At 42.0% G+C, this 24,542-nt stretch overlaps 1 protein-coding gene across 7 annotated transcripts; it reads right to left on the bottom strand.

Annotated features, from left to right (window-relative positions):
- Window positions 1-14: 14 nt before the first annotated feature.
- On the bottom strand, window positions 15-24,542 carry LOC139376428 (SUMO-conjugating enzyme UBC9-B-like). 7 transcript variants are annotated; one of them, XM_071119019.1, is made up of 8 exons: window positions 24,408-24,542; window positions 20,421-20,654; window positions 6,955-7,033; window positions 1,942-2,025; window positions 1,558-1,630; window positions 1,300-1,409; window positions 1,127-1,206; window positions 15-835 (listed from the first exon to the last, which is right to left on the bottom strand). In XM_071119019.1, the coding sequence occupies exons 3-8, from the start codon at window positions 7,018-7,020 to the stop codon at window positions 772-774; spliced, it is 477 nt and encodes a 158-aa protein (XP_070975120.1). In that variant the 5' UTR covers window positions 7,021-7,033; window positions 20,421-20,654; window positions 24,408-24,542; the 3' UTR covers window positions 15-771. The 7 variants fall into 7 exon arrangements, with proteins under 7 accessions (XP_070975120.1, XP_070975121.1, XP_070975118.1 ...); XM_071119020.1 differs by having other exon boundaries at window positions 20,421-20,600; window positions 24,408-24,541; XM_071119017.1 differs by having other exon boundaries at window positions 20,421-20,659; window positions 24,408-24,538.

The following is a 24,542-nucleotide window of genomic DNA, read 5'->3' as shown; positions in this document are numbered from 1 at the left end:
CGAGACAGTAACAATGGCTTTATAGAAACAGTTTATTTACTCTAACACATACATGAACAAAGCACCATATAAACATAAAGACTGATACAGACGTAAGCCTACCTGCCTTGCGAGTCAATGTGGCCATTTTCTTTTTTCATAGCAAACACTCCAAATAACAAAAAGACAGCAGACTTTCTTATATTACAGCATGCTGAATAGAAAACCTGCATAAGAGAATCAGACAGAGCAAACTAGAGACAAATGTGAGATGACAGTATAAAAGTGCCATTCATTATACAGCAGTTAAAAATACTGACAATTAAGTAATTAGCACATTTTACATAATTAAAATCATGGAAATCTGAGAGGGGAGGGGTTTAAGGAATAGACCATATTTGAGAGCAAAAACAACCCAAAAAAACCTAAAGACAACTAAGACGTTCTCTTCCTCTAAAGAGGATGAAGATTGGATTATTTTTGAGTCGATGGTGAAACCGGTACTTTGCTGTGTCCCTCGCACCATAAGACAAGTAATACAGCTAAAAGGAAGCGGCTGGGGTGCTATGGCACCCATTTCCTCCTTGCACCCGCCACACACCAGCCCAGCAGTTTAACAAAAAGGGGGGGAGGTTGGTCAGAGTAGAAGATGGCACAGAATGCCTGTCAAGAGTTTTAAATAGAAGTCCTTATAAGCGGGTCCCGATGTGAGAGGGGCACATTCATAGAGAAACAGGGGCGGTGATCCACGTTTGATCCATTCCTTCTGCCGAAGCCGAACTATCTTCACCCTTATGAAGGGGAGAATTTTTTGGCCTGTGCTCGAACTCTTTTTTCATATTCTACTCTGTTTTGGCTGGGAAAAAAAGAGGGGTTTAGTAAAACAACTGAATGATCGAAATATAGTGTTACATCCACCATATCCCTATCCAAAAACAAGACTGCAAACTGGAAGAAATTCCCTCGATTTTACTGCTGTGCTTTAATTCATTGTTACTTTTATTTCTTATTATTTGTTGGGGTATTTAAAAAAAAAAAAAAACTACATTGTTGGTTAGGGCTTGTAAGTAAGCATTTCACTGTAAGGTCTACCAGTTGTATTCGGCACATGTGACATAAAATTAGATTTGATACTAGCAGGACTCACCAGTAAATTGTGTATGCCTCTGCTTGGGCTGGATCCTGGATATTGGGCTCATTTAAGAGTTCCTGTATTCCTAATAGGATCTGTAAGATATAAAAAATACATAAGGATCACGTTAGTTGGACATACAAACTATGGGCACCAAATGGCTAAGTCAGTTACCAGGATATCCTAACCTGCTTGATGGTGATGGCTGGTCGCCAGTCCTTGTCTTCCTCTAGAATGGATAGGCATACTGTGCCTGACGGATATACGTTAGGATGGAAGAGTGGAGGCTCAAATTTACCTAAAAATTTGAAAAACAAGAGGGAATCATTATGGGGAAAATAGGTGATGAGATAAGTTCTAAGTCCTGTTCCAACACACCCTTCCTACCTTTGTGATCACCAATTTCACCTGAAATTCCGAGGGGGAGAAAAAAAAAACGAACGTACACTTTGGGGGCGAGGAAGGATAGTCATCCTTGAACAGCATCCGCAGTTTGAACAAGCCTCCTTCCCATGGGGTCTGGGGATGAGTCATAAGCGTTTAAAATGTTTATTTATTTAACTAGGCAAGTCAGTTAAGAATAAATTATTATTTAATAATGGATCACAAACGCTTGCGAACTATGTGAGGGTCAAGGATGAGCCATGACCCATCCTAGCAATCTTTGGTTTCATACAAGATATCCACTTTTCAGTGTTGGTGTATGAAACTACTACATATGCAGGTGCAAAACATTTCCTCTCAATGATCTACTACCAACTATGCACATATGGAGTGCTATAAACAATGACTATTTTTAACTGCATGTGTAGAGAATTGGCTGTACCTACCCCCTTCTTCCCAGGAATAGCACATTCCCAGTTCATCAAGTTCATCGTTCCATCTGGGTTTTTCGTCGGCACAGCCACAAAGCCCTGAGAAAGAGGTGCATCAATCAGTAAAATGCTGAAACATGGAGGTGACGGCAGTGGATAAATGCCACAACAAGGGGCCTCAGGATCACATCACAGTATCTCTGTGCATTCAAAAGTTCATCAATAAGATGCAATTGTGTTCGTTGTCCGTAGCTTATGCCTGCCCATACCATAACTCCACCACGGGGCACTCTGTTTACAACATTGACGTCAGCAAACTGCTCACCCACACGACGCCGGTTGGACATAGGGCTGTTTTACCCGCCACACCGGCGGTCAGGAGTCATGACCGCAGTCAAATTCCACGTGAACATTTAGTCATGGTAACCCTTTGGCCACAAAAGGCATGGATTTTTTTTAGGGGGCATTACAGCCACACAAGGGGGATGTCGCCGGGAAATTAGAGGCCTGGTGAGAATATTATCAAGTGCTTGTCAAAATGTGAATGAGAGACTGATGAAGTGTGTGCAGCCTGCACAAGAAACAAAGCAGAGCTCATGCCTTTCATGCAACTTTTTTAAAATCATTAGTCGCATCATGCAGCCTTAAAATTGATTTTATTATAAAAATATAATCTAAAAATAGGGCCTCCCGAGTGGCACAGCAGTCTAAGGCACTGCATTCCTCAGTACGAAATCCTCATCGACCCACTGTACTGTCAGACTCAGCATGCTCATGGGGCTGACGTCGCTGGTCCAAATGTCAGTCGTGAAGCTAATAGCAGTGACGCCCATAGCAAGTAGCTCATGGATGTGCATTTCAACAATACTGTGTAACTCCGGTAGGGCAACATCTGAAAAATAGCGCCTACTTGGTAGTGTGTACTAGTGCTTGACCAGTCGGCAAAAGCCACCATCATCCACGACAGAGAACGATTGATTGTGAAGGGCAATGAATTCCAATACCTTGGCATTAATGGATTTCGCCTTTGAGTTGTCTTGCTGAAAATGTCTTACTCTTTCAAATGACTGCTCGACTTGAACTTGTTTAGTTGGAAGTGCGCTTAGTGTTCTTCTGCTTTTGTTCTGTGTAGTGTCGTATTTTTCATGGCATCATAAGCAAACGTTATATTGGTATGCACGTCAGCTTTGACATCGGTTTTGCACATCGGAGTTAAACTAGACATTGGGCCGATGCTGATGTTGGCATTTTTTAGCTAATATCGGCCAATTACGATATGATCACCGATATATTGTGAATCCCTAGTTACATCCTTCTTCTAAAATGTATTAAATAGCCCCTCCCCCAAATCTACACACAAAACACCCCATGACAAAACATGTTTGTTTTTTTGGCAAAATATTAATAGAACTGAAATATTACATTTACATAAGTATTCAGACAATTTACTCAGTAAGTTGTTGAAGCACCTTTGGCAGCAATAACAGCCTCAAGCCTTCTTGGGTAGGCCGCTACAAGCTTGGCACACCTCTATTTGGGGAGTTTCTCCCATTCTTTTCTGCAGATCCTCTCAAGCTCTGTCAGGTTGGATGTCGCTGCACAGCTATTTTCAAGTCTCTATTTTCATGTTTGATCGGGTTCAAGTTCAGGCTCTGGTTGGGCCACTCAAGGACATTCAGAGACTTGTTTTCCCGAAGCCATTCCTGCTTTGTCTCGGCTGTGTGCGTAGAATCGTTGTCCTGTTGGAAGGTGAACCTTCGCCCAAGTCTGGTCCTGAGCACTCTGGAGCAGTTTTTAATCACGGATCTCTGTACTTTGCTCCGTTCATCTTTCCCTCGATCCTGACTAGTGTCCCAGTCCCTGCTGCAGAAGAACATCCCCACAGCATAATGCTCCCACCACCACGCTTCACCGTAGAGATGGTGCCAGGTTTCCTCCAGATGTGGTGCTTGGTCTTCAGGCCAAAGAGTTCTAGCTTGGTTTCATCAGACCAGAGAATCTTGTTTCAACTGGTCTGAGAGTCTTTTGGCAAACTCCAAGCGTGCTGTCATGTGAGGAGTGGCTTCTGTCTGGCCACTCTACCATAAAGGCCTGATTGGTAGAGTGCTGAGAGGTGGTTGTCTTTCTGGAAGGTTCTCCAATTTCCAGAGAGGAACTCTAGAGCTATTTCAGAGTGACCATTGGGTTCTTGGTCACATCCTTGACCAAGGCAAGGCCCTTCTCCCCCGATTGCTCAGTTTGGCCAGGGCGGCCAGCTCTAGGAAGAGTCTTGGTGGTTCCAAACTTGTTTAATTTAAGAATGATGGAGGCCACTGTGTTATTGGGGACCTTCAATGCTGTAGAAATGTTTTGGTACTCTTTCCCAGATCTGTGCCTCAACACAATCTTGTCTCGGAGCTCTATGGATAATTAATTCAACCTCATGACTTGGTTTTTGCTGACATGCACTGTCAACTGTGGGACCTTATCTAGAAAGATGTGTGCCTTTCCAAATCATGTCCAATCAACTTCATTTCTCACAGGTGGACAATCAAGTTGTAGAAACATTGAGGATGATCAATGGAAACAGGATGGACCTGAGCACAATTTAGAGTTTCATCGCAAAGGGTCTGAATACTTATGTCAATAAGGATTTTCAGTTTTTAATTTTTAATACGTTTGCACAAATTTAAGAAAACTGTTTTTTCACTTTGTCATCATATTGTGTGTAGATTGAGGATTTTTTTATTTATTTAATCAATTTTAGAATAAGGCTGTAATGTGGAAAAAGTCACGGTGTCTGAATACTTCCGAATGCACTGTTTCTGTACGTATGTATGTATGTACGTACGTACGTACAGTGGGGAGAACAATTATTTGATAACCTGCAAAATTGGCAGTGTTTCCTACTTACAAAGCATGTAGAGGTCTGTCATTTTTTATCATAGGTACACTTCAACTGTGAGAGACGGAATCTAAAACAAAAATCCAGAAAATCACATTGTATGATTTTTAACTAATTAATTTGCATTTTATTGCATGACATAAGTATTTGATCACCTACCAACCAGTAAGAATTCCGGCTCTCACAGACCTGTTAGTTTTTCTTTAAGAAGCCCTCCTGTTCTCCACTCATTACCTGTATTAACTGCACCTGTTTGTACTCGTTACCTGTATAAAAGACACCTGTCCACACACTCAATCAAACAGACTCCAACCGCTCCACAATGGCCAAGACCAGAGAGCTGTGTAAGGACATCAGGGATAAAATTGTAGACCTGCACAAGGCTGGGATGGGCTACAGGACCATAGGCAAGCAGCTTGGTGAGAAGGCAACAACTGTTGGCGCAATTATTAGAAAATGGAAGAAGTTCAAGATGACGGTCAATCACCCTCGGTCTGGGGCTCCATGCAAGATCTCACCTTGTGGGGCATCAATGATCATGAGGAAGGTGAGGGATCAGCCCAGAACTACATGGCAGGACCTGGTCAATGACCTGAAGAGAGCTGGGACCACAGTCTCAAAGAAAACCATTAGTAACACACTACGCCGTCATGGATTAAAATCCTGCAGCGCACGCAAGGTCCCCCTGCACAAGCCAGCGCATGTCCAGGCCCGTCTGAAGTTTGCCAATGACCATCTGGATGATCCAGAGGAGGAATGGGAGAAGGTCATGTGGTCTGATGAGACAAAAATAGAGCTTTTTGGTCTAAACTCCACTCGCCATGTTTGGAGGAAGAAGAAGGATGAGAACAACCCCAAGAACACCATCCCAACCGTGAAGCATGGAGGTGGAAACATCATTCTTTGGGGATGCTTTTCTGCAAAGGGGACAGGACGACTGCACCGTATTGAGGGGAGGATGGATGGGGCCATGTATCGCGAGATCTTGGCCAACAACCTCCTTCCCTCAGTAAGAGCATTGAAGATGGGTCGTGGCTGGGTCTTCCAGCATGACAACGACCCGAAACACAAAGCCAGGGCAACTAAGGAGTGGCTCAGTAAGAAGCATCTCAAGGTCCTGGAATGGCCTAGCCAGTTTTCAGACTTGAACCCAATAGAAAATCTTTGGAGGGAGCTGAAAGTCCCTATTGCCCAGTGACAGCCCCGAAACCTTAAGGATCTGGAGAAGGTCTGTATGGAGTAGTGGGCCAAAATCCCTGCTGCAGTGTGTGCAAACCTGGTCAAGAACTACAGGAAGCGTATGGTTTCTGTGCCAAATATTAAGTTCTGCTTTTCTGATGTATCAAATACTTATGTCATGCAATAAAATGCTAATTAATTAGTTAAAAATCATACAATGTGATTTTCTGGATTTTTAGATTCCGTCTCTCACAGTTGAAGTGTACCTATGATAAAAATTACAGACCTCTACATGCTTTGTAAGTAGGAAAACCTACAAAATCGGCAGTGTATAAAATACTTGTTCTCCCCACTGTATGTATGTATGTATGCACGCACACAGAGTGTAAAAAAACATCAGGAACACCTGCTTTTTCCATGACATACTGACCATGTGAAAGCTATGATCCCTAATTGATGTCACTTGCTAAATCCATTTCAAACAGTTTAGATGAAGGGGCAGAGACAGGTTAAAGGGTTTTTAAGCCTTGAGACATGGGTTGTGTATGTGTGCCATTCAGAGGGTGAATGGGCAAGACAACATATTTAAGTGCCTTTGAACGAGGTATGGTAGTAGGTGCCAGGCGAACCGGTTTGTGTCAAGAACTGCAATGGGCTGGGTTTTTCCATGCTCAACAGTTTCCCGTGTGCATAAAAAATGGTCCACCACCAAAAGGACATCCAGCTAACTTGACAATTGTGGAAAGCATTGGAGTCAACATGGGCAGCATCCCTGTGGAATGGTTGACACCTTGCAGATTCCAGTCCCGACAAATTGAAGCTGTTCTGAGGGCAAAGGGGTGAAACTCAATATTAGGAAGGTGGTCTTAATGTTTTATACACTCAGTGTATATATATTTTTTACTAAAACCACCCATGGACCGGATTGGACCCCCTTGGTGCTGGATGTGGGCATAAATACTCACGAAAGGGTGGTCTTTCCGCCACGCTTTGCGCTCCTGAGCAAGCCGGCTCAATGCAATGCCAGACATGACTGGTGGGCTCCTGAAACAGCAGAAGTAACAAACAAGTGTGCTTTCAAAGACAAGTAAATACAAAATCTAAGAAATTAGGTTACATGTATTATTTTGTCAACCTACACAAAATACTCCAATGCCAAAGTAGAAGAAAAATGTTTTAAAGATAAAAAATAAAACACCTTGATAAGACAAGTATTCACCTTGAATCAATACATGTTAGAAACACCTTTGGCAGCGATTACAGCTGTCAGTTCATGGGTAAGTCTAAAGGCTGCAGCATGCTTCAGTTCGGACGGAGCCTAACCGAGAACCGAACAAATGTGCTTTTATACTCCCTTAAGACCTTCGGGGGAAAAAAGTGCCAACTGTACGGTTTGTCCACTTTGAGACGCCATAGCCAGTATATGCTAACAACATATTTTTAATAAAAAAATACTAAGTTAACTCTAGAAATCTGTCATTAATTGACGTTTTTGCCAAGTTCTTAGTCGCCTAATTTGACATCTAACTAATATGTTGGAACAAAAACGTGTTTGAACAAAAACATCAAAATGTAGTCATAATATATGCACAAACTCTCCCAAACTGTTTCGGCTGGGAAGCATGCAAACACCTTAAGAGCTTTGCACACCTAGATTGTGCAATATTTGCACATCATTCTTTTCAAAATTGTTTCAAGCACTTTCCAGGAACATTCAATGTGTTCTTGGTAATGTTCGCTTTTATTCCCAACCATTCCCACACAGAGAGAGACGTGATCGCATACAAATGTAAGCAAGGTTTGAAATTATTATGTTTTAGTCAAAAATATCTGCTTGGTGTTTTGCAATCAATTTGCAGTCTACAAATTGTTTGTAATTATAAACTTGGTGGTTCGAGCCCTGAATGATGATTGGCTGACAGCCATGGTATATCAGACCGTATATACCACAGGTATGACAACATGAATTGACTGCACTAATTACGATTATAATAACAATAAGATACCTCGGAGGTTTGTGATTTATGGCCAATAGAGTTGCAAAAGGTCGGAAACTTTCCTGATTTTTTCCGGAAATCTTCCATGGGATGTTAAGGCCGGGAATTGAGGAATTTTCCGTACATTTTTTTTTTTTTAAAGTTAGCTTATAACTGAAAATTTTTTGTGGGATACACAAGGCAATTCTACATTGTGGCATATTTTGGTTAAACTATCCCCAATTCAATGGAATTGCAACCTGCATGCACAGTGCATTCTTCCATCACGTGTGCAGCAGATTCTCAAGATCTTGCACACTAATGAGATGCTATTGAGCCCACACTACTACACTGTCTGAGCCAATACTGGGTGGGGTGAATATATTTTATAGGACATACATCATTTTTGGTTAACTAGTAAATAGTAACCTACAGCAAAGTGTGTTTAAATCATTTCTAATTTGTTAACAATTTCTGCTAGTTAGTTATTTCTACCATGTGGGTTTTAGCTTGCTTGAGCCTCCCAACTGAAGTGTGTAAACTGTTTCCATACATGTTTCATTTTAAAACATGTATCTTATCTAATTGCTTAACTATTTATCGGCACATGGAATTGTATTTTATTTTTTTAAACAAATGTTTCTCATCTTTACAGGAAAATGCCACAGCTACTATCTGATGTGTGGAGACATTTCACTGCAGCTAATGTAGAAGGAAAAGCTGTGTACATTTGCAAATACTGTGCCAAATCATATGTGAAGAAAGCAACAAAGATGCAGAATCATCTGGCCAAGTGCATAAAGTTCCCTCAGCCCTCTCAACAAGCAACCTCTGACAAAAGTTCCTCTACTTCTATTCAAGGTTAAACAAATGTATCTGACACCTCATCGATGACAACAGCTCATGGTCCTCCTGGAATCAGACACCTTATCGATAGCAACAGCTCATGGTCCTCCTGGAATCAGACACCTTATCGATAGCAACAGCTCATGGTCCTCCTGGAATCAGACACCTTATCGATAGCAATAGCTCATGGTCCTCCTGGAATCAGACACCTTATCGATAGCAACAGCTCATGTTCTCCTGGAATCAGACATTCTTTTGACTCAATGGAGGAACGTAGTCAGAGAAATGCTGATGAATGTCTTGCTCGAGCTGTGTATGCAACTGGTGTAACTGTGATGCTCACAGGCAATGTGTACTGGAAAAGATTTCTGAATAATCTTCACCCAGCATTCACCCCTCCAACCAAACATTACTCATTTGCTGGATGCAGAGTTCAAGTGAAGGTCAAGCAAATCATTGAGAAAGCAGACTGTATTGCAATCATCTCTGGTGGGTGGCCAAATGTTCCTGGGCAAGGAATAATTAACTACATCATCTCCACCCCGTAACCAGTATTCTACAAGACACAAGGGACATCAGACATACCCGTCTCTACATTGCAGATGAGCTGAAGGCAGTCAATGACCATGGACCACAGAAGATATTTGTACTGGTGACAGACAATGCTGAAAACATGATGGCTGCTTGGACAAAAGTGGGGGAATCTAACCCTCACATCACACCCATTGGCTGTGCTGCTCTTGCATTAAATCTGCTCCAAGGACATCGTGGCACTGAAAACAATGGATACACTCTACAAGAGAGCCAAGGAAATGGTTAGGTATGTGAAGGGTCATGATGATATAGCAGCAATCTACCTCACCAAGCAAAGTGAGAAGAGCACCACATTGAAGCTGCCCAGCAACACCCGTTGGGGTGGTGTTGTCGTCAAGTTTGACAGTCTCCTGGAGGGGAAGGAGTCTCTCCAAGAAATGGCCATATCACAGTCTGCCGATATGGACAGCCCCATCAAGAGGATACTCCTGGATGATGTTTTTTGTGAGCGTGGTAAGCAGACAGAAACCTATAGCAGTAGCCATTGCATGGATTGAGGGAGACAATGCCATCCTGTCTGATGTTCAGACTGCTTGCAGATACAAGAGGAGAAATCCATACTGCCCTGCCCACTTCACTGTTGCGCCAAACTGAGAAAACTGCAGTTCTGAAATACCTCAAAAAGCGTGACGACATCTGCCTGAAGCCCATACAGAGATCAACAAGGCCTATGGTGTCATCACTATTGTGTCTCGCCACCTTGGCCTGGATGAGGGCAAGGTTCTTGGCTGTCTGGCAAAGTACACTTTCAAGCAAGGGCTTTGGGATGGAGATGCAATATGGCAGTCGTGCCAACATAGCTCATCAGCCACCTGGTGGAAGGGACTTTGTGGATCTGAGGCTCATTCCACTGTTGCCTCCATCATCCTCCAAATCCCACCAACATCAGCCCCCTCAGAGTGCAACTGGTCCTTGTTTGAGAACACACCAGGCTGACCAATACAAGGGTTGGCAAATTTGAGGATTTTTGAGCCTGACAACGAGCAATCCTCAACAAGTTTGAAAAGTGACAGTGAAGATGAGGCCTCAGTCTGATGTTCAAGAGTTGGACATTGAGGAGAGGTCCAGGGAAAAGACATGGAAGCCTGAGAGGAAGACAACCAAAGCTTTAGTTTCTAGACTATCATTTCACAGATGTATGCTGAAAATGTTTTTCGGAGATGCGATGGATCATGGGGGATCATTCCTTTTTGTTGTTCAGTCAAATCATCCCATGTGAAGAGTCAACTCATTTAATTAAAGTTCAATTCGTAGCTAAATCGTTTCCCCCCCTATTGATGTATTTAATAATTTGTAATTATGTCTACTTATGATGAGGTAACATTTTTGGTTTATGTTTCTGTCTCCATATGATATGGTAAATATATCCAATGCAAGAGACATCTACATTTAAATGGTATTAATATGCATATATTTCCATGAATTCCTATATACAGTTGAAGTCGGAAGTTTACATACACTTAGGTTGGAGTCATTAAAACTTGTTATTTCAACCACTCCACAAAATGTATTGTTAACAAACTATAGTTTTGGCAAGTCGGTTAGGACATCTACTTTGTGCATGACAAGTAATTGTTCCTAAAATTGGTTACAGACTGATTGTTTCACTTAACTTCTTGGTGACTGGGGGGCAGTATTGAGTAGCTTGGATGAATAAGGTGCCCAGAGTAAACTGCCTGCTACTCAGCCATAAAAGCTAGAATATGCATATAATTAGTTGGATAGAAAACACTCGGAAGTTTCTAAAACTATTTGAATGATGTCTGTGAGTATAACAGAACTCATATGGCAGGCAAAACCCAGATAAAAATCCGATCAGGAAGTGGGAAATCTGGTTTTCAACTCATAGCCTATCGAAGATACAGTGAGATACTGGTCATGTTGCAGTTCCTAAGGCTTCCACTAGATGTCAACAGTCTTTAGAACCTTGTTGGATGCTTCTACTGTGAAGGGGAGCCGAATGAGAGGGGATTGAGCCAGGTGTCTGGCAGATTGCCATGAGCTTGTGACGCGTGATGCAAAATCACCGCATATTTTGGAACTACTGAACATAAAACGCCAATGTAAAATTAGATTTTTGGATATAAATATACACTTTATCGAACAAAACATACATGTATTGTGTAACATGAAGTCCTATGAGTGTCATCTGATAAAGATCATCAAAAAGGTTAGTGATTAATTTTTATCTATTTCTGCTTTTTGTGACTCCTCTCTTTTGCTGGAAAAATGGCTGTGTTTTTCTGTGACTTGGTGGTGACCTAACATAATCGTTTGTGGTGCTTTCGCTGTAAAGCCTTTTTGAAATCAGACACGGTGGTTGGATTTACAAGAAGGGTATCTTTAAAATGGTGTAAAATACTTGTATGCTTGAGGAATTTTAATTATGAGATTTTTTATGTTTTGAATTTGGCACCCTGCCAGATTTGACGCTAGTGTCCCACTTGTACCAGAGAGGTTAATTTCATGTAGCCTAGGCCTACTGATTGTATGAATTTGGGACTCATCATCCCACAACTGTCCCAGAGTGTTTGGAATAGGCTATTTCTTTTTCGACAAGCTGATCAATAGAATAGGTAGCCTAAACTATTATACTACAGTAGATTGACATAGGCTAGTGATTTTGTTGTTTGTTACTCGTGTTGTTGGCTGAGGAAAAGTAAATGGAAAGTAATTCTAAAAGTTCAAAGTAAGAAGGACCGCACATTGTTGCATCCTCAACTTGCATGTTCTGTTAATATGAATTACCATATTCTAAATGCGATCTCAGTCATTCCCCAATGCATATGGACCCAGTAAATTAAATGTAGCCGGTGAAATGTCCTGCCCCACATTGTCCAAACATAAGGCATTTAGGACAAAAAGTGCTTTTTTTCAGTATTACGTTTCTGGGTGGTTTAATACATCATCCACAACATAATTATTAACTTGAGAGAGAGACATTCATTGTCTGATTTGTTATCGTTACCCATCTACCAATCACTGCCCATCTTTAAAGCTTTTGAAAAGCTCTGGTCTTTGTAATCGAATCTGTGCTTAATATTCAACACTTGACAGAGACCGTACGAAAGTATTCAGACCTCTCGGATTTATTCACATTTTAATGTGTTACAAAAGTTAGATTAAAATGGGTTTAATTTCCATTTTTCCAACAATCTACATAAAATACTAAAATGTTAAAGTAATACACCTTTCGGCCTAAATGCAAAGCCTTAGTGTTGTTGGATTTTACCCAACCAGGAGTAACTGCCTCCTTTTAAAGCATGGTGGTTACTGCATCAGGGTATGCTTCACAAAAGGCAAATACTGGGGAGTTTCAGGATAAAAATAAAATGGGATGAGCTACGCATAGGCAAAATCCTAGACGAAAGTCTGCTTTACATCAGAGACTGGGAGAGGAAATGCACATTTCAGCAGGACAATATAACCTACAACACAAGGCCAAAATGTACATTGAGTTGCGTACCAAGAAGACAGTGAATGTTCCTGAGTAGCCAAGTTAAAGTTGACTTAAATCTGCTTGAAAATCTATGGCAAGACTTGAAAATTGGCATCTAGCAATGTACCCCAACAGAGATTGAATAATTAAGAAAAAAAAGGCAAACACTGCACAATCCAGGTGTGCAAAGCTCTTAGACTTACCCATAAGACTCGACTGTAATCGACACCAAAGCTGTTTCTAACATGCATTAGCATTCCGCTCCCTGAGTCAATACAACTATTAAAAAAATTAAGTCAAATTTTACTTCCACTTTGCCAAAGTATTTTGTGTAGATAGTTGACCAAGAAATTACAATTACATTTATTGTAATCCCACAGGGACAGATGAAGGGTTAGTCATTCAAAAATCATGTCAACCCATATAATTTCACAGAGTGAGTCCATCTATCGTAAGTGACTTCCGCTAAATACTCCTAAACTAATTTAGGCTTGCCTTAACAATGGGCGTGAATACTTATGAAACTATATTATAAAAAGATCCCAAGAGAGTTGAATACCTACTGTGTGTGTGTGTGTGTTACACAGGGGAAAGAAAAAGTATGTGAACCCTTTGGAAATACCTTGGTTTCTGATAAATTGGTCATAAAATTTGATCTGATCTTCATCTAGGTCACAACAGACAGTCTGCTTAAACCAATAACATACAAATAAACATTTTCATGTCTTTATTGAACACACCGTGTAAACATTCACAGGATGGGAAATATAAACTCAGCAAAAAAAGAAACGTCCTCACTGTCAACTGCGTTTATTTTCAACAAACTTAACGTGTAAATATTTGTATGAACCTAACAAGATTCAACAACTGAGACAAGCTGAACAAGTTCCACAGATATGTGACTAACAGAAATTGAATAGTGTGTCCAACAGAAATTGAATAATGGGGGGGAGGGACAGAACGAGCAGTATGCTCACGCACAGAACGAGCAGTATGCTGGAGGGTATTGTCAGGATGAGCCCGCAGGAAGGGTACCACATGAGAGAGGAGGATGTCTTCCCTGTAACGCACAGCGTTGAGATTGCCTGCATTGACAACAAGCTCAGTCCGATGATGCTTTGACACATCGCCCCAGACCATGATGGACCCTCCACCTCCAAATCGATCCCGCTCCAGAATACAGGCCTCGGTGTAACGCTCATTCCTTCGACGATAAGCGCGAATCCGACCATCACCCCCGGTGAGACAAAACCGCGACTCGTCAGTGAAGAGCACTTTTTTCCAGTCCTGTCTGGTCCAGCGACGGTGGGTTTGTGCCCATAGGCGACGTTGTTGCTGGTGATGTCTGGTGAGGACCTGTTTTACAACAGGCCTACAAGCCCTCGGTTCAGCCTCTCAGCCTATTGCGGACAGTCTGAGCACTGATGGAGGGATTGTGCATTCCTGGTGTAACTCGGGCAGTTGTTGTTGTCATCCTGCAACTGTCCCACAGGTGTGATGTTTGGATGTACCGATCCTGTGCAGGTGTTGTCACATGTGGTCTGCCACTGCGAGGACGATCAGCTGTTCGTCCTGTCTCCTTGTAGTGCTGTCTTAGGCGTCTCACAGTACTAATATTGCAATTTATTGCCCTGGTCACATCTGTAGTCCTCATGCCTCCTTGCAGCATGCCTAAGACACGTTCGCGCAGATGAGCAGGGACCCCGGGCATCTTTCTTTTGGTGTTTTTCAGAGTCAGTAGAAAGGCCTCTTTAGTGTCCTAAGTTTTCATAACTGTGCCCATAATTGCCTACCGTCTGTAAGCTGTTAGTGTCTTAACAACAGTTCCACAGGTGTATGTTGAGTAATTGTTTATGGTTCATTGAACAAGCATGGGAAACAGTGTTTAACCTCTTTGATATAGGGGGCGCTCTTAATTTTTGGATGAAAAACGTTCCCGTTTTAAACAAGATATTTTGTCACGAAAAGATGCTCGACTATCTATATAATTGACAGCTTTAGAAAGAAAACACTCTGACGTTTCCAAAACTGCAAAGATATTGTCTGTGAGTGCCACAGAACTGATGTTACAGGCGAAACCCAGATAAAAATCCAATCAGGAAGTGCCACATCTTTTGAAACCGCCTCATGCCAATGACTCCTTATATGGCTGTGAAGGAGCTAGGAGTCAGCTTACGTTTTCCACGTTTTCCCCAAGGTGTCTGCAGCATTGTGACATCTTTTTAGGCATTTCCATTGGAGAATGGCTGTAAGAGACCATATAGGGCGAATGGACGCATGGTGTCTCCCGGAGAAAACCTTGCGTAAAATACTGAGGTAGCCATTTTTCCAATCGTTTCTTATGAGAAACCAACTGCCTCCACGGATATATTATCGAATACATATGTTAAAAACACCTTGAGGATGGATCCTAAACAACGTTTGCTGTGTTTCTGTCGATATTATGGAGCAAATTTTGAAAAAAGTTTGGCGTTATAGATGAAGTATTTTCGGTCGATTTCTCAGCCAAGCAGGATGAACAAACGTGACGTTTTTCGCCTACAAAAATATTATTTTTGGAAAAAAGGAACATTTGCTATCTAACTGGGAGTCTCCTGAGTGAAAGCATCTGAAGTTCTTCAAAGGTAAATTATTTAATTTGGTTGCTTTTCTTATTTTTGTGAAAATGTTGCCTGCTGCCAGCACAGCCTAGCATAGCATTATGCCATGCTAAACTTACACAAATGCTTGTCTAGCATTGGCTGTAACGCATATTTTGAAAATCTGAGATGACAGTGTTGTTAACAAAAGGCTAAGCTTGTGTTTCAATATATTTATTTCATTTCATTTGCGATTTTCATGAATAGGAAACGTTGCGTTATGGTAATGCGCTTGAGGCTATGATTACGCTCCCGGATACGGGATTGCTCGTCGCTAGAGGTTAAACCCTTTACAATGAAGATATGTGAAGTTAGTTGGATTTTTAAAAATGATCTTTGAAAGACAGGATCCTGAAAAGGGGACGTTTCTTTTTTTGCTGAATGTATGTGATCCCTTGGATTTAATAACAGGTTAACCCTCCCTTGGCAGCAATAACCTCAACCAAACATTTTCTTTAGTTGCGGATCAGACCTGCACAACAGTCAGGAGAAATTTTGGACCATTCCTCTTCACAAAACTGTTTCAGTTCAGCAATATTCTTGGGATGTCTGGTGTGACCTGCTCTTGAGGTCATGCAACAGCATCTCAAATTGAGTTGAGGTCAAGACTCTGACTGGGCCACTCCAGAAGGCGTATTTTTTCTATTGAAGCTATTCGGTTGTTGATTTACTTCTGTCTTTTGGGTCATTGTCCTGCTGCATCACCCAACCGTTGAGCTTAATTTGGCGGACAGATAGCCTTACATTCTCCTGCAAAATGTCTTAATAAACTTGGGAATTCATTTTTCCAACGATGATAGCAAGCTGTCCAGGGCCTGAGGCAGCAAAGCAGCCCCAAACTATGATGCTCCCTCCACCATACTACCATAGAGTTGGGATGAGGTTTTGATGTTGGCGTACTGCGCCTTTTTTCCCTCCACACGGTGTTGTGTGTTCCTTCCAAACAACTCAACTTTAGTTTTATCTGTCCACAGAATATTTTGCCAGTAGCGCTGTGGAACATCCAGATGCACTTTTGCAAACTTCAGATGTGCAGCAATGTTTTTTTGGACAGCAATGGCTTCTTCCGTGGTGTCCTTCATGAACACAGTTCTTGTTTAGTGTTTTACCTATTGTAGACTTGTCAACAGAGATGTTAGCATGTTCCAGAGCTTTCTGTAAGTCTTTAGCTGACACTAGGATTCTTCTTAACCTCATTGAGCATTCTGCACTGTGCTCTTGCAGTCATCTTTGCAGGACAGCCACTCATAGGGAGAGTAGCAACAGTGCTGAACTTTCTCCATTTATAGACAATTTGTCTTACTGATGATGGCTTTTAGAGATACTTTTGTAACCCTTTCCAGCTTTATGCAAGTCAACAATTCTTAATCTTAGGTTTTCTGAGATCTCCTTTGTTTGAGGCATGGTTCACATCAGGTAATGTTTCTTGTGAATAGCAAACTCAAATGTTGTGAGTTTATGGGGCAAGGCAACTAACCAACATCTCCAATCTCGTCTCATTGATTGGACTTCATGTTGGCTGACTCCTGACTGGAATTAGCTTTCGGAAAAGCCATTAGCCTAGGGGTTGACAACCTTTTTCCAACCAATGTTTAAATTATGTATTCAATACAGACAGGAAAATTATAATAATTTGTGTGATATTAGTTTAAGCACACCATGTTTGTCTATTGTTGTGACTTAGATGACGATCTGATCAAATTTGATGACCAATTTATACAGAAATCCAGGTAATTCAAAAGGGTTCACCATACAGTGGCAAGAAAACGTATGCAAGCACACTACCGGTCAAAAGTTTGGGGTCACTTAGAAATGTACTTGTTTTCTTTAGAAAAGCAGCAAAAGAAAATGTCCATTAAAATATTAAATTGATCAGAAATACAGTGTAGACATTGTTAATGTTGTAAATGACTATTGTAGCTGGAAATGGCTGATTTATGGAATACCTACGTAGGCATACAGAGGCCCATTATCAGTAACCATCACTCCTGTGTCCAATGGCACGTTGTGTTAGCTAATCCTAGTTAATAATTTTAAAAAGGCTAATTGATCATTAAAAAACCCTTTTGCAATTATGTTAGCACAGCTGAAAAGCAATAAAACTGTCCATCTTTAGACTAGTTCAGTATCTGGAGCATTTATGGGTTCGATTACAGACTCAAAATGGCAAGAAACAAAATAACTTTTTTTCTGAAATTCATCGGTCTATTCTTGTTCTGAGAAATGAAGGCAATTCCATGCGAGAAATTGCCAAGAAACTGAAGATCTCGTTCAACGATGTGTACTACTTCCTTCACAGAACAGCGCAAACTGGCTCTAACCAAAATAGAAAGAGTGGGAGGCCCCAGTGCACAACTGAGCAAGAGGACAAGTACATTAGCGTGTCTAGTTTGAGAAACAGACGCCTCACAAAAGTCCTCAACTGGCAGCGTCATTAAATAGTACCCGCAAAACACCAGTCTCAACGTCAACAGTGAAGAGGCGACTCCGTGATGCTGGCCTTCTAGGCACAGTCTAGTGTCTGTGTTCTTTTGCCCATCATAACCTTTTATTGGCTAGTCTGAGATATGGCTTTTTCATTGCAACTTTGCCTCTTCACTGTTGATGTTGAGACTGGTGTTTTGCGGGTAGACTTTAATGAAGCTGCCAGTTGAGGATTTGTGAGGCATCTGTTTCTCAAACTAGATACCTCTTGCTCAGTTGTGCACCGGGGCCTCCCACTTTTTATATTCTGGTTAGAGCCAGTTTGAGCTGTTTTGTGAAGGGAGTTGTACGAGGTCTTTAGTTTCTTGGCATTTTCGCTTATGGAATAGCCTTCAGTACTCAGAACAAGAATAGACTGACGAGTTTCAGAAGAAAGTTCTATGTTTCTGGACATTTTTAGCCTGTAATCGAACCCACAATTGCTGATGCTCCAGATGCTCAACTAGTCTAAAGGCCAGTTTTATTGCTTCTTTAAAATCAGCACAGCCATTTTTAGCTGTGCTAACATAATTGCAAAAGGGTTTTCTAATGATCAATTAGCCTTTTTAAAATTATAAACTTGGATTAGCTAACACAATGTACCATTGGAACACAGGCGCGATGGTTGCTGATAATGGGCCTCTGTACACCTATGTAGATATTCCATAAATCTGTCATTTCCAGCTACAATAGTCATTTACAACATTAACAATGTCTATAATGTATTTCTGATTAATTTTATTGGACAAAAATGTTTGCTTTTCTTTCAAAAACAAGGACACTTCTAAGTGACCCCAAACTTTTAAACGATAGTGTATATATACACACACACACAATGCCACCGGAAAGTATTCAGACCCCTTAACTTTTTCCACATTGATACATTACAGCCTTTTTCTAAAGTTGATTTAATTGCCCCCCCCAATCTACACACAGATTTTTATATATATATCACCTTTACATAAGTATTCAGACCATTTACTCAGTACTTTGATGAAGCACCTTAAGCAGCGATTACAGCTTGGCAGAGTTCCTCCCATTCTTTTCTGCAGATCCTCTCAAGCTCTGTCAGGTTGGAAGGGGAGCGTTGCTTCACAGCTATTTTCAGGTCTCTCCAGAGATGTTCGATCGGGTTCAAGTCCGGGCTCTGGCTGGGCCACTCAAGGACATTCAGAGACTTGACCCGAAGCCACTCCTGCGTTGTCTTGGCTGTTTGCTTAAGGTCGTTGTCCTGTTGGAAGGTGAACCTTCACCCTAGTCTGAGGTCCTGAGCGCCCTGGAGCAGGTTTTCATCAAAGAACTCTGTGTACTTCGCTCCTTCCATCTTTGCTTCGATTCTGACAAGTCTCCCAGTCCCTGCCGCTGAAAAACATCCCCACAGCATGATGCTACCACCATGCTTCACTGTAGGGATGATGCCAGGTTTCCTCCAGACATGACCCTTGGTATTCAGGCCAAAGAGTTCAATCTTGGTTTCATCAGACAATCTTGTTTCTCATGGTCTGAGAGTCTGTAAGCGTCTTGACAAACTCCAAGTGTGCCGTCATGTGCCTTGTACTGAGGAGTGGTTTCCGTCTGGCCACTCTACCATAAAGGCCAGATTGATGGAGTGCTGCAGAGGTGGTTGTCCTTCTGGAAGGTTCTCCCATCTCCACAGTTGAATTCTGGAGCTCAGTCAGAGTGACCATTGGGTTCTTGGTCACCTCCCTGACCAAGGCCCTTCTCCCCCGATTGCTCAGTTTAGCCAGGCGGCCAGCTCTAGGAAGAGTCTTGGTGGTTCCAAACTTCTTCCATTTAAGAATGATTGAGGCCACTGTATTCTTGGGGACCTTCAATGCTGCAGAAACATTTTGGTACCTTTCCCCAGATCGGTGCCTCTGACACAATCCTGTCTCGGAGCTCCAAGGACAATTCCTTCGACCTCACAGCTTGGTTTTTGCTCTGACATGAACTGTCAACTGTGAGACCTTATATAAACAGGTATGTTCCTTTCCAAATCATGTCCAATCAATTGAATTTACCACAGCTGAACTCCAATGAAGTTGTAGAAACATCTCAATGGTGATTCATGGAAACAGGATGCACCCAAGCTCAATTTTGAGTCTCGTATCAAAGTGTCTGAATACTTATGTAAATAAGGCATATTTTTTAATAAATGTCTAAAAACCTGTTTTCGCTTTGACATTATGGGGTATTGTGTGTAGATTGCTAAGGATTTTATTTTTTTAATCCATTTTACAATAAAGGCTGTAATGTAACAAAATGTGGAAAAAGTGGTCTGAACATTTTTCGAAGGCATTTTTATAATTGAGCATAATGGCGCCGGAAGGGATAGCTGCCGTTTTACGGGCTCCTAACCAACTGTGCTATTTTGTGCGTTTTTGCATTGTTTAACTTATTTTGTACATAATGTTGCTGCTACTGTTTCTAATGACCGAAAATAGCTTCTGGATATCAGATCAGCGATTACTCACCTTGAACTGGATGAAGATTTTTTCTTTAATGAGTCCGACGCGAAGGATATACTGCTTCTCCGAGACCAGGCCAAAATCCCCGTTGTTCGCGTGAAGAAAAGATGGAAATACAGGGGGCGGAGATCGGGGTGACTTGTTAGAATTCTTCGTTGAGTGGGTAACCCGCCTTTACCATCCGTTCTATTGGCCAACGTGCAATCACGGGGGGAAAAAATGGATGATGTCCGTTCAAGACTATCCTACCAAAGGAACATTAAAAACTGTAATATCTTATGTTTCACCGAGTCGTGGATGAACGACAACACAGACAATATACATTTGGCTGGGTTTTCCTTGCAACGGCAGGACAGAACAACCACGTCTGGTAAGACAAGGGGTGGGGGTGTGTCCATTTGTCAATAACAGCTGGTAAGCAATGTCTACCACCTTTACTCCACACACAGAGACACATACAAATAATTATATCCTCCTGATTCCTGCTAACAAGCAAAAACTAAAGCAAGAAGTACCAGTGACTCGCTCAATAGGGAAGTGGTTAGATGACGTGGATGCTACAGGACTGTTTTGCTAGCACAGACTGGAATATGTACCGGGATTCATGCAATGGCATTGAGGGGTATACCACCTAAGTCATCGGCTTCATTAATAAGTGCATCGACGATGTCGTCCCCACAGTGACCGTACGTACATATCCCAACCAGAAGCCATGGATTATAAGCAACATCCACACCGAGCTAAAGGCTAGATCTGCAGCTTTCAAGGAGTGGGACACTAATCCAGACGCTTATAAGAAATCCAGCTATGCCCTCAGATGAACTATCAAACAAGCAAAGCATCAATACAGGACTAAGATTGAATCCTACTACACCAGCTCTGACACTGATGTGTACCTACCAGACGAGCTAAATGCCCTTCATGCTCGCTTCGAGGCAAGCAACACTGACGCATGCATGAGAGCACCAGCTGTTCGGGACGACTGTGTGATCACGCTCTCCATAGCCAATGTGAGTAAAACATTTGCAAGACCGCTGGGCCTGACGGATTACCAGGACATGTACTCAGAGCATGCGCTGACCAACTGGCAAGTGTATTCCCTGACATTTCAACCTCTCCCTGACCGAGTCTGTAATACTTACATGTTTCAAGCAGGCCACCATAGTACCTGTGCCCGAGAAAGCAAAAAGGTAACCTGCCTAAATGACTACTGCCCCGTAGCACTCACGTCAGTAGCCATGAAGTGCTTTGAAAGGCTGGTCATGGCTCACATCAACACCATCATCCCGGAAACCCTAGACCCACTCCAATTTGCATGGTATCCCAACAGATCCACCGATGACGCGGTTGAGAATTTGTCACCTATGTGAGAATGCTGTTCATTGCCTACAGCAGTGTTCAACACCATAGTGCCCACAAAGCTCATCACTAAGCTAAGGACCCTGGGACTAAACACCTCCCTCTGCAACTGGATCCTGGACTTCCTGACAGGCTTCCTCTAGGTGCTAAGGGTAGGCAACAACGCATCTTCCATGTTGATCCTGAACACGGGGGGCCCTCAGGGGTGCGTGCTTAGTCCCCTCCTGTACTCCCTGTTCAGCCACGACTGCGTGGACAAGCACGACTGCGTGGACAAGCACGACTCCAACTACATTAAGTTTGCTGACGACACAATAGTGGATGCCTGATCCCTGACAAGACAGCCTATAGGGAGGTCAGAGACCTGGCAGTGTGGTGTCAGGACAACAAACTCTCCTCTAACGTGAGCAAGACAACAGAGCTGATCGTGGACTACAGGAAAAGAAGGGCCGAATACGGCCCCATTCACAAGGCTGTAGTGGGGCGGGTTGAGAGTTTCAAGTTCCTTGGCGTTCACATCACCAACAAACTATCATGGGCCAAACACACCAAGACAGTCGTGAAGAAGGCACGACAACACCCTTCCTCCCTTAGGAGACTGAAAAAGATTTGGCATGGGTGCCCAGATCCTCAAAGTTCTACAGCTGCACCATCGAGAGCATCCTGATCAGTTGCGTCACCGCCTGGTATGGCATCCCAGTGCATCATTAGGGCCAAGCTTCCTGCCATTCAGGACCTATATACTAGGCGGTGTCAGGGGAAGGCCCCAAAAAATTGTCAAAGACTCAAGTCACCCAAGTCAGACTGTTTTTCCTGCTACCGCATGGCAAGCAGTACCAGAGCGCCAAGTCCAGGTCCAAAAGGCTCCTTAACAGGTTCTACCCCCCAAGCCATAAGACTGCTGAACAATTAATCAAATGGTCACCGGACTATTTGCATCCCCCCCCCCCCCCCCTCCCTTTGCTTTTACACCGTTGCTACTCGCTGTTTATTACCTATGGATAGTCACTTTCTTACATTCATGTACAAATGATCTTGACTAACCTGTACCGCCGCATATTGACTCGGTACCCACTGTACATAGCCTCGATCCTGTTATTTTCTTGTTACTTTTTATTTTATTTAATAAATATTTTCTTAACTCTTTTTCTTTAACTGCATTGTTGGTTAAGGGCTGTAAGTAAGCATGTCACAGTAACGTCTACACCTGTTGTATTACACGCATGTGACAAATATCATTTTATTTGATCCTGTACAGCGGGGTAAATACCTGGTTTACAAAATCTAGCCTATATTAGTCAAAAGACAACATGTATAAACAGTGGCCCTCAAAGACTAGAGTTTTACATTCATAGATAGCAACTCCTATTAATGATATCTACCATGTTGACTTCACTAGAAAGGTCCTGGTGTGTACTGTAGGTTATGTATCCTACATTTAGGGTGTCCACCAACTCTGCCTAGAGTGGGTAAAAACGCGCTGTGTTGATGAAATATAACTTCCTTATGTTATTAAAAAATATATTTTACCAAGACAAATATGATTTTTCATGTTCTGAAACGTTCAGTGGTCTCTAACATATCAACATTATATCCAGAAAGTGTTATTTCGTAACCTAATACATCCATAATAAGCTCCTAACTCTGTTGACGTATCGGTGCAGGTTTCTCATAACTTTTGATAATTTTACATTTTGTGGTCATTGTCTTCAAAAGTGGTTGTCGCGGATCGCAAAAAGCTAAATTATCATGACACGAGCTGAATTCAAATGTAAAGGCTTTGAAAATAAAAAAGCTTGGTATAGACTAATTTCTCCGTTGACATTTCAGAGATGATTTTTTGAGAAAGCTTACAAAAATAACAGGGATTTTGAATTAATATGAAAATCGTATATTAAAATATCTCAAACTCGATATCCCTCTAACCTCTATATTGCTTTATTCGAGAAGATGAGTTCAACAGGAAAATGAGCCAGTCAGGTAAGCCAGCAGACTTAATTATTGCACAGAATCCAGCCAAATTGACGCGATTTTCCTGATAATTTGCCACTTTTGGGTTTGCCACTATGATATTGTCATAGACTGAGCACACAGCAATCATCATAGCTAGCTCGCGTCATAACATCGGACTGTTAATCTGCGCCAGAAACTCCCAACATTTTTGCGCAAAATTCTGGTCACTGTCTGCTCGTTAGCTGGTGGTAGCTATGCCAGCGACAATACAAATTACGTACGAAAGAAATTACTCATGGTGCAAATTCCAGGTCAGAAACTGGCCAACAACATGTTCGACTACCCTGGCCATATGTGGAGCGCGGTTGGCGAACGGAGTCTGCTTGAGCACTTGTCGTTGTTTTTTCGCATATTGTTGTGGCAACGAGACTCGTTCTTATCATCTGAAGCCCATAAATAGGTGATGCTAGGTTTGTCCGCTTTCTTTAGTTTACAACAGAAACTCACAAATGTGCAATAATATCACCCATGACTGAGCAGGACAAAGGACCGAGGGCTTCCCAAACTGGCGCACATTTACGCATCAACCAACTAACGAAAATGGCGCAAACTCAGGCAGATTATATAACCTCGTATTACATAAATACATAATTGTAAAGGACACGGGCGACATTCTCTTACCTTTCAATATGGCTATAATGACTCGTATTTTTTTAACTGGATGAATTAGTCGTGTTTAAATCGGGATAAAGCCCGGTGAAGTTTCCCTCCTGAAAAAACACCCGTTCCTGCCCAAGCCAAATAACAGGACCAGTA

This window comes from Oncorhynchus clarkii, chromosome 20 (assembly GCF_045791955.1).
Source record: "Oncorhynchus clarkii lewisi isolate Uvic-CL-2024 chromosome 20, UVic_Ocla_1.0, whole genome shotgun sequence".
Taxonomy (NCBI): domain Eukaryota; kingdom Metazoa; phylum Chordata; class Actinopteri; order Salmoniformes; family Salmonidae; genus Oncorhynchus; species Oncorhynchus clarkii.
The sequence above is the reverse complement of the archived record's forward strand: the minus strand, read 5'-3'. Positions and strand labels throughout refer to the sequence as shown.

What these genes read in the sequence shown, in the direction of transcription:
- LOC139376428 (XM_071119019.1), bottom strand. Translation starts at nt 7,020, where the DNA reads ATGTCTGGCATTGCATTGAGCCGGCTTGCTCAGGAGCGCAAAGCGTGG. An exon ending in CTATTCCTGGGAAGAAGGGG is followed by an intron (nt 1,631 to 1,941) that starts GTAGGTACAGCC and finishes ACTCATCCCCAG; the next exon opens with ACCCCATGGGAAGGAGGCTT. An exon ending in TCCTTCCTCGCCCCCAAAGT is followed by an intron (nt 1,410 to 1,557) that starts GTACGTTCGTTT and finishes TCAAATTTTTAG; the next exon opens with GTAAATTTGAGCCTCCACTC.